Genomic DNA, 9,400 nt, shown 5'->3' on the forward strand with positions numbered 1-9,400 from the left:
TAAGATAAGGTTACTTCTAGCGCCCGTGCACATGCCCCATGCCCATGTTTCCACGCCAAGAGAATTCCATCTCGCGACTTTCACCCGCTTCTTGTTGACCATGTCTCGCGTTGCTGGTATGCCATGATCAAACGCCTGTCATCCTTTCAACTTGGTCTCCCCTCGCGTCGTCGCTCCGACTTGACCGCCGTCGCCTCCGCCTCCGCCTCCACTACCCCCATCTCCTTGTCACCCTCCAGCATGGGCGCGCCGAATGTGAGACCACCGCAGCAACAATCATACCTCTACCTCATCTCGCAGAATGACGAGATTTACGAAAATGACATCCTCCGATCTCCTGGCAACGTCAAAGCCTGGCTGGACTACGCCCACTTCAAGCGACAATATGGCACTCTCCTGGAGCAGAGCTTTGTGCTGGAACGAGCCTGCATTGCATTGCCGAGATCTTACAAACTGTGGAAAATGTACCTGGAGCTGAGGACAAAACACCTCAAGGGCAGAAGTCCTGTGCGGTGGAAGAAAGAGTTTCAGAAGGTGAATGCGCTGTTCGAAAGGGCGCTGGTGCTGCTGAACAAGATGCCCAAGATCTGGGAGATGTACTTGGAGTTTCTGTGTACACAACCGTTGGTCACGTTCACACGGAGGACTTTTGATCGCGCGCTAAGAGCGCTTCCCGTGACACAGCACAGTCGGGTCTGGAAGCTGTACAGGCCTTTTGCAACAAGCGCAGGTGGGGAGACGACCGTGCGGGTGTGGAAAAGGTATATCCAGCTGCATCCGGAATATGTGGAAGAATACATTGATCTGTTGGTGAGGGAAGGGCGATTCACAGAGGCTGTACAACAGTATATTCAAATCCTGAACAACTCACGTTTCAAGAGTCGGGAAGCAAAGGGACCATTTCAGCATTGGACCGAGATGCTGGAGATCTTGATTGATCATGCGAGGCGAGTGCCAAATCCAGTACCGCTGCTCGATGGGAGCGCTCTGGATATAGAGAGTATCGTGCGATCTGGACTGGAACGGTTCCCGGACCAGCGAGGTATTCTATGGGTTGGACTGGCGCGATATTACATCAACTTGGGGGCCTACGAACGCGCGCGAGACGTGTTCGAGGATGGCATCACAACAGCCATGACTGTGCGAGACTTCTCGGTGGTTTTTGACACCTATGCTGAGGCCGAGGAGGCACTCATCTCTATCAAAATGGACGACTCCGCAGCTCGACAGGAGAAGGGTAAAGTAGATGAGGATGCGGATTTGGACCTCGACATTCGCATGATGCGGTTTGAACAACTCATGGATCGTCGGCCGTTCCTCGTCAACGACGTTTTGCTACGACAGAATCCACACAATGTCAACGAATGGCAAAAGAGGGTGGCATTATGGGGTGATAACAAACCAATGGTGGTGCAAGCATATGCAGACGCGATTGCAGCTATCAATCCAAAGAAAGCCGTTGGCCGCTTTCACGAGCTATGGGCAAACTATGCCAAGTTCTACGAAGCTGGAGGGGATCTTACCAATGCCCGTATCATCATGGAGAAAGCGGTCAAGGTGCCTTACAAGTCCGTATCTGAGCTTGCGGAGTGTTGGACGGAGTGGGCAGAGATGGAGCTACGAAACGAGAATTTCGACCAGGCTGTCAACATCATGGCGACAGCCACGAAAGCGCCGAAGCGCAGTACCGTCGACTACTTTGACGAGAATCTCACTCCTCAGCAGAGAGTACACAAGAGTTGGAAGCTCTGGTCTTTCTACGTTGACCTCGTGGAGTCAGTATCATCCCTCGAAGAAACCAGGAAAATTTACGACCGCATCTTCGAGCTCCGCATAGCGACGCCACAAACCGTTGTCAACTACGCCAACCTCTTGGAAGAGAACGATTACCATGAAGAAAGCTTCAAAATCTACGAACGAGGCCTTGACCTTTTTTCATACCCTGTTGCTTTCGAACTTTGGAATCTCTACCTGACCAAGGCAGTCGACCGCCGCATATCCATCGAACGGCTACGTGATCTCTTTGAACAAGCCGTCGAAGGCTGTCCTCCACGATTTGCCAAGACACTCTACCTCATGTATGGTGCTCTAGAAGAAGAACGGGGTCTTGCACGCCACGCTATGCGCATCTATGAGAGAGCTACACGAGCTGTTGCAGACGAGGACAGAAGTGAGATGTTCAACTTCTACATCACCAAATCCGCATCGAACTTTGGTCTCACCTCCACTCGCGCCATCTACGAAAGAGCGATTGCTGCACTGCCCGACAAGGAAGCAGCAGGTATGTGCATCAAATTCGCAGAAATGGAACGTCGTCTGGGAGAGATTGACCGTGCGAGAGCTATCTATGGCCATGCATCTCAATTCTGCGACCCTCGCGTGGAGCAAGACTTTTGGCGCAAATGGGAAGCATTTGAAGTCCAACACGGAAACGAGGACACGTTCAAGGAAATGCTGCGAATCAAGAGAAGTGTGCAAGCACAGTTCAATACGGATGTCAATTTCATTGCCTCTCAGGCCGTGGCTCGTCAAGCTGCCGCTGCTGCTGCCGCTGGATCCCATGCCAGTGGGGCTACAGGCGGAGAAGAAGACATGGACGAGGATACCGCTGATGCCATGGCCCAGCTCGAACGACAGGCACGTGCTCCTGTTGGTTTCGTCGCTGCGAGTTCTGGCCCTGAAGGCGGGAATCGAAAGCAAGTTGAGGAACCGCACCGGGAGACTGTCAATACGGATGCGGTAGACCTGGACGAGGATCTATAGATAGGATGCTCTAGGATTGTCCCCGAATTACACTTTCTACCTTCGGCAAGCTTGCCAATTCGGACATTTCTCACTCGCCCCATTTTTTTTGTCTCTCACTCCATTTCCAGATCTGAATTCAATGCCATCGCCAACGTAGTTTCTTCCCGGCTGAAATCTTGTGATAAAAACTCGGTCCTATGTGAATTCCAGTTGTGGAATTCGTACAGGACCTTTTTTTCTCTTCGTTCTCGCATCCTGGCGATCTGATCTGACCTTTCGACTGTATACAGTATAATAGGTTCAATACCCCTAGGCCCTTTGACGTTTGCAATGATCGACGTGTTCCTTGGAGTAGTGTAGTGTAATGTAGTGTGGAAGAGGAAAGAAAGAAAAACAGGTAGGTGAGTGAGTCCGTTGTTCCGTAGAGACACCCCAAAAAGAGGAGAGAAATAGGGGATGGATAGGGATATGGAGATACATGCACTATAACAACGGACTAAATGGATGCGAAGACAGCGCTCTTCTTTTTCTTTGGTGGCGATAAATTGGGGTAGAGTTAGCAAAATTGAGTGAGGCTTAGGTACATGTATGTGCTATAAGGCAACTTTATGTCGTACAGTCGTGGTGATGGATTCCGGCACAAGCTTCAATGACGAAAAAACACATCTTCTGCGTGACTTGGAATTGTTTTACAGTATCGTTCCATAGCTGCGCTGTACGGCCGCGGTTTTCTGAAAATTCATATATATTAGGTATGTGAACACCTGGCGACCAGAATCATCGGGCTCTACGGACTGGCACTCTATCTTCTGCGAGATTGGGATGATCAGTCGAGATGTCCACCCACCCATCCTGAGTAACTTTGGTGATCCTCGTCGAGTGGTAGGAGGGGTTCCATAGGCTGAGACCTCGTGGCGGAATATGTTCTTCGGGACTGCTTGCCTCGTTGAGAACTTCCGCAGTATGAACTGATGGCCAACAGAATGCGGAATCGCTAGGAGGTGGACTTCACCTAGAGTACCCATCGGCATTTTCTCTGGCTCAGTGGCGCACCCAAGGCGTTTGACGAGAGCGCGCATTCGATCGACAACTCGCGCTGCCCGGTGACTCGTCGTGTTCCACGTCCACGTCAACACCACGCGGTGGCAAATTGCAATCACAGCCATTCACGATGCGCAGGAGCCGTAACTTTTGTATTGCGGCAGCACTCTTTGCACGTCGTCAATTTCCGCAGTTGGGAAGCGCTTGCAGCATGCCCGCCGAAACACCAATTCGCACATGGTCCCAGTGTTGAACAGCAATTCGTAGTCTTTCGCCGTGATATGCGAAATTTCTGGTCCAAGATTGCAAAACTCGCTATCGCAGCTCACGAACGCCTCTTGGAAACCATAGATCAGACAAGAGCGCACGCAACTCACTGTTCTCGCCTAAAGTCTTGTAGAATTTTCGCCTCGGGCGCCTTCCACTTCGCCTTTCCTTCCAACAAGGCCTTGGCCTGTTCCCGCATTCGTTCCCTCCTCTCCTTATTGACAATCGTATCCTTCAAAGTCCCGTGGTGTTCGTTTATCTCCTTCTGCCACTCATCACTATCAGCCAACTCCTTTCGATTCCAGTCCTTATACCCATCTTCCGGTTCCTCTGGCCAGACAAAAGGTCTCACCAGCTCGACTGTCATGAATTTCGTCGGGCGTGGACGATGCCATCTTGACATTGAGGGGCGGTCCATGCCGGGACGACCAGGTGAGACGCGGGACTGTTTGACATAGGAGCGGACTGAGACGACTTCGACGTTGTAGACGTGGAACAGGTAGTCTCGGAGGTCGAGTTTGGAGAACCAGAGCGGAACGTTGAATTTGGCGTTGTTGGCGGGTAGACCAGGAGTGCGGAGGAGGGCGATGTTGACATCGGGTCTGACAGATGTTCGCATTAGCAAGTTTCGATACTGTCAGGGTAGCAATGAAGTAGTGGTGGTCCGTACATGAAGAGCTCTTTGGTGCCGACTTTGAATGACGCGAGAGCCATTGCGGCGCTTTGGAGACTGAGTGACACTGATGAGATATTGCAAGCGCGAGTGGCGACACGATCTCAGGGACAATGATATTCGTTTTTCAATGGTACGCCGCGGTCCTCCAGCTGTGAGCGGGTTGGATGTAGATGTCTGTCGTTCAGCACTTCCACAAACGCCGCGGAGGTGACTTCCGCTTTCTTGCCAAGACATCCAACTTCACCTCACCCGGAACCTCCATCTTCTCAGACTTGCGATACATGACAATGCACTTTCCTTTTTCGTGTCTGGATCCAACCATGAACAACCACCGGACCGACACCAGCTCTCTGACCTCCAACAGCGACAGGCAATTTTACGAAGAATCCTACAATCCCATCTACAACTTCTTCAATGCCCGACCAGTGCTAGTTCATCAGTATGAACGAGTTCTCACCTCTCGTGACCTACAAGATAGTAAATAGACTAAGTCGGCTGTAGACGAAACTCCAGAAGCAAAGTATTCTGTGCACAGCCTCTCCTAGCACCTCTCCTCTTCGACAACAACGACAGCGATGCACGAGATCATTGCGCCGCCGAACGAAGTACGTGAGACTGATTCATCCACTTCGAGTGGGAACCACCGGCGCTGTCTGTTTTCGCTTCGATGTTCCTTCTTGTGATTCTGGTCCCTTCTGTTACCCATGCTTCCATGTCGTGCGGCCCAAGAGGTTCCCAAAATCTGCTCACAAATTATGAAATGGAGAAACCATATTTGCAATGGTTCCAGTCATCAGCAGACCCATCATCCCTTCTTCAATCAAAGAACATCGCGCACACATTTCTCGCCGTTAAAACCCGAAGAGCAATGCCTCACACGTTCCCCCAAAAAAGAACAAAAGAAATCTCTATATCCCTCCATCGCATTTCCCCCCAGCAACAAAACACCAAAAAGAACCAGCCAAACTCCCATACTAACCACCAAACTTGTTGTTTTCTTCTTCTCTCTCACAGCATTTCTCTCCTGGCTACGCCTCTCAATCTACATGGCCATAGTCAGCATCGCCATCCTGCTCTCCTTTCACCTCAAACTCCAACCTTCGGCATTGGAGAAACGGTTCGCCTTACCTCTCGGTATTATCTTTTGGGTATGTATCTACTTGAAATTGGTGATACATTGTTTTCTGTGTTGTTGCGTGCTAACGGAGAAAAACAAAAAACAAATGCAGTTGCTGGCTTTGGCATGTATTATATCTGGATTGAATAATTATATCAAGACGGTCAATCGATACAGTCGACGAGAAGCTTTGGTGCAGAGTGGGTGGGGGACACAGGTGGTTTTCACTGTAGTGGCCAGTGCAATTGTGGCGGCCTGCGTGTTGTTTTTGAGTACGCAGGCGGGGAATGCGAGGGAGTGAGTGATTTGGGAAAATTCAGTATGTTTGTATTGGAGGTGTTGGGAATGAGGATCATGATGAGTGAGAGGAGTGATGGGGTGCGTCCTGATACGGTCCATCGAAACAGCGCCGAACAGTGCTCGCGTACAGGTTCTTTCTTTTTTTGCCTCTTGCTTACCAAACTCTACATCCATTGCTTGTCATATCTTGGCCCAAGTTTGTACTTCCCACTGGCAATTTGAAGTCGCCCTCGCATCGAGTCGTTGGTGGTTTCGCTCGGCTTGACATCTCTTGAGCGATTCTCCGACATTTTCGGACTCCGCCCAAATTCTGCGGGCAATGATTCACAGACTCCGATATGTTTACGTTTGCGCTGACCTCTTTGCAAGCTCTAGCAAAAAATCCTTGGGTCCATTCAATGACTCTGAAACATCTTCTCATGTTACCCGTCATCGCTTGTGGTCTTGCTCGTCTAAATGTACCTTCTCCAGTCGTCGAAAAGGTAAGTCTGTTGACGACACCGTGTTTTGGGTCATTACGCACGCGGCTTCTGACCAACGGGGGTCAAATGTCCAACAGTGCCCATGTCAAGTCATCCACAGTAGTGTATACCATCCCCATCCCCATCAACTCATCTCCAGCCTTGTAAACCTCCACCAACTCGAGTCCGGTGAGTTGAGCAACCATTTGAGCGTGGAGACCCTCATTCGTATTTCCGTTCGTCTTCAACACCTGTAAGACCTTTCTAGCCGTAGCAGAGACACCGGAAAAGTTGCTCCCACTCCCACCACTGTCTGTTGTTGCCTGCTGTCCTGTTTGTCCATTCGCCTGCAGCTGATCCAAAGGTCCCTTGGCGAATTCGAGATGCACGACTGTGGCTTCAAGGAAATGATATGCAATCTCATTGTGATCTTCAATCGCACGGATGTACTGAGCTCCGATATGCCTTTTGTTGTTGAATTGCTTTAGCCTTCCCCAGACTCTGGCGTAACCCTGCTCAACTGGCTTATCCTTCTTCACGGCGCCGCTCTCCTCTTCTCCTGTGAAGTTATCTGCGTCCACCCACACTTTAACCTCAATAAGCCCCGTTCCATCGTCGACTTTGTACGTCACGTTTGTCGTTTGTGCCGAGATGTTTCGTACTTGGCCGACGAATGTGACTTGGGTGGTCTCAGAGTCGTCGATGATGAAGTGGTCTGCATCGGGATGTGGGTGGTGCGCATCAAGTAGTTGCTTGATCGTGACAGGGCGGAGGGTGTCCTTGCCGTACGTGCGCTTGGTTGAGGCCGAGTTTTCGTTGTTCTGTGATCCGGGCATAAAACCGCCGCCAGAGTTGCCGCCTTGGGCGCCGTAGCTCGTGGTACTGTAGCCATAGTCTGGGCCTGTTAGCTGGGCGTGGAGAGAGCGTGGTGAGAGCGGAGAGGGAACTGACCCATGGTGGCGATGCTGCTGAAGGACACAATGTGTTATGGGGATGAGTGGGAGGAGGGGTGTTTCAACAGTGATCAATTTAGGAAATCACGACCCAGCAAGCGCGACGCGATCGAGCCGGACGCGTTGCGTATGACTAAGCAAGAAAACACTCTCCTCCCCCGTCTCAGGAACCGATCCGAGCGCGCACTATTCATATTCAAAACATCTATTTTCTTCGGTCATGAGAGTCGGACGGTAGTCTAACCCACCGAGCGTAATCTATTGTGTATGTGCAAGTATCAATGCTTACGGCTTGCAGGTCAGCTCACAGACTCCCGTCGTCTAGCATATGCCGTCTTCTATGTGTACCTTTAAGCATGTACCCAGATATGATCCGTCTTGTAGGAGGCATCGTTTCCACACCTTATGAGCTCTTTGCGTGCCCCATTGCTGCTGTCTTTGGAAAAATATCGGCCAGTGTGGCTTTCGCTGGCCATGCAAACCCCAGTTCTGGACTTCCTTCTGGGCTGGTCAAAAATTCTACAAGAGCCATAAACGTATAGGCCCCCATCGCAGTCAGCAAATGCCAATACCCATGTCCTGTCAGAAGAATCAGTCAAGAGCCATGAGAGAGAGAGAGAGAGCACTCAAAGCATACCTTCAAGTAATATAGCCCATGGCCAACCAATCTGATGCTTCCATCGTGTCAAGGTTGGACAGAAGAGGTTGTCAACATTCCAGATCACAAACGCGAGGAGCGACGAAGCCGTAGCGAATGTGACCAAAGACCTCAACTTGTCTCTTTGAATCTGTTCTTTGATCCGGAGACCAATAATCTGCCGTATTCTTCTGGCTACCGTGATGGACATGCCAAAGAAAAGCACCACGTGCAGGATGAACTCATCTGTGAGACAATGATAAATGACAAACGGGATTATGATGCCAAGGATGATCGCCGTGTTGCGACGTTGGATGGCCAGCGGTTCTCGAAATGTGTAAACTTGCAAAAGAACTGTAGCAATGGCTACATGCATTGACAGCTCGTCGGCTGCCAAGACTTGGTCAGCTTGGTCATCGGACGGATATGTGAAGGTCTTACACATTTGAGTGTGATATTTCAAGGTTGTGTGATACCTAGTCCATTCGAGCATCCAGTAAGCATGCCAATACGATCATAGGTATCGTACAGTCGAGAATCCACATACAAGCCAGAAAAGAGGCCAACTCCGATCAGGGCGAAGTAGGACGAATTCGTAATTGACACGACACCAATATCGTGTCTTTTCGCCCGGCGAATCCCATGAATACCATATGCGACATATGCCAAGCTAGTCAAGGTGTTGATGAATTCGGCAATGTAGTGAGTCCAGAGATAATCCTGGCGAATCATCAGCCCTGGAATGTGTTTCTCCTGCTGACTTGTCCGTACCGACCTCTTCGCAGAAGCTATTACAGGCTGTTAGTCGGGCACACTTGCAATCTCTTCGCGTTCCTCATTTAGCCATACTTCACATGGCTCGTCGGTCTTCCCCAGTAGCCGAGCAATCCCTGCTGAGATGAAGATTGATCCCAGAGCTTGCCATTGTTATGAGCCATGAATCCTGGCAGATGAAGAAGTAGAGAAGAAGTATGGATCGATATGGATAAGGTATGCGTAAGAAATGCTTCCGGACTACATGTAGATGTCAGTCATGTCACCACATCTGGTTCTGATCCAGTGGTCTGAGACCATCCCGATGGGAATTCGTCACCGCTTGCGCGCGGATATTAGTAATCACCTGTGTCGCTCTCATTGGATGGTTCAACGCAGTAGGTGGAGATGGTGAAAAGGGCATCACTACCTCATGTCATCCACATCCAC

At 50.4% G+C, this 9,400-nt stretch overlaps 5 protein-coding genes across 5 annotated transcripts; 2 read left to right on the forward strand and 3 right to left on the reverse strand.

Moving 5' to 3' along the window:
* Positions 1–240: 240 nt before the first annotated feature.
* SEPMUDRAFT_72475 (pre-mRNA-splicing factor syf1) lies at positions 241–2,801 on the forward strand (the record flags this gene model as incomplete). The annotated part of the gene is made up of 1 exon (XM_016909992.1): positions 241–2,801. The coding sequence occupies one exon, from the start codon at positions 241–243 to the stop codon at positions 2,761–2,763; it is 2,523 nt and encodes an 840-aa protein (XP_016757740.1). The 3' UTR covers positions 2,764–2,801.
* Positions 2,802–3,298: 497 nt separating this feature from the next.
* On the reverse strand, positions 3,299–4,849 carry SEPMUDRAFT_151575 (uncharacterized protein). Its single transcript, XM_016906902.1, has 2 exons — positions 4,724–4,849; positions 3,299–4,655 (listed from the first exon to the last, which is right to left on the reverse strand). The coding sequence occupies exons 1-2, from the start codon at positions 4,765–4,767 to the stop codon at positions 4,160–4,162; spliced, it is 540 nt and encodes a 179-aa protein (XP_016757741.1). The 5' UTR covers positions 4,768–4,849; the 3' UTR covers positions 3,299–4,159.
* A 190-nt stretch (positions 4,850–5,039) lies between these two features.
* Positions 5,040–7,562, reverse strand: SEPMUDRAFT_128243 (replication protein A, subunit RPA32; the record flags this gene model as incomplete). Its single annotated transcript, XM_016902204.1, has 5 exons — positions 5,040–5,168; positions 5,231–5,334; positions 5,744–5,877; positions 5,959–7,502; positions 7,559–7,562. The coding sequence occupies 2 exons, from the start codon at positions 7,560–7,562 to the stop codon at positions 6,691–6,693; spliced, it is 816 nt and encodes a 271-aa protein (XP_016757742.1). The 3' UTR covers positions 5,040–5,168; positions 5,231–5,334; positions 5,744–5,877; positions 5,959–6,690.
* On the forward strand, positions 5,040–7,569 carry SEPMUDRAFT_151576 (uncharacterized protein). Its single transcript, XM_016906903.1, has 5 exons — positions 5,040–5,168; positions 5,231–5,334; positions 5,744–5,877; positions 5,959–7,502; positions 7,559–7,569. The coding sequence occupies exons 1-4, from the start codon at positions 5,050–5,052 to the stop codon at positions 6,145–6,147; spliced, it is 546 nt and encodes a 181-aa protein (XP_016757743.1). The 5' UTR covers positions 5,040–5,049; the 3' UTR covers positions 6,148–7,502; positions 7,559–7,569.
* A 214-nt stretch (positions 7,570–7,783) lies between these two features.
* SEPMUDRAFT_72483 (alkaline ceramidase family protein) lies at positions 7,784–9,135 on the reverse strand (the record flags this gene model as incomplete). The annotated part of the gene is made up of 6 exons (XM_016909993.1): positions 7,784–8,139; positions 8,198–8,587; positions 8,639–8,673; positions 8,745–8,917; positions 8,973–8,985; positions 9,047–9,135. The coding sequence occupies 6 exons, from the start codon at positions 9,133–9,135 to the stop codon at positions 7,964–7,966; spliced, it is 876 nt and encodes a 291-aa protein (XP_016757744.1). The 3' UTR covers positions 7,784–7,963.
* Positions 9,136–9,400: the final 265 nt, after the last annotated feature.

This window comes from Sphaerulina musiva (assembly GCF_000320565.1).
Source record: "Sphaerulina musiva SO2202 unplaced genomic scaffold SEPMUscaffold_10, whole genome shotgun sequence".
NCBI lineage: Eukaryota > Fungi > Ascomycota > Dothideomycetes > Mycosphaerellales > Mycosphaerellaceae > Sphaerulina > Sphaerulina musiva.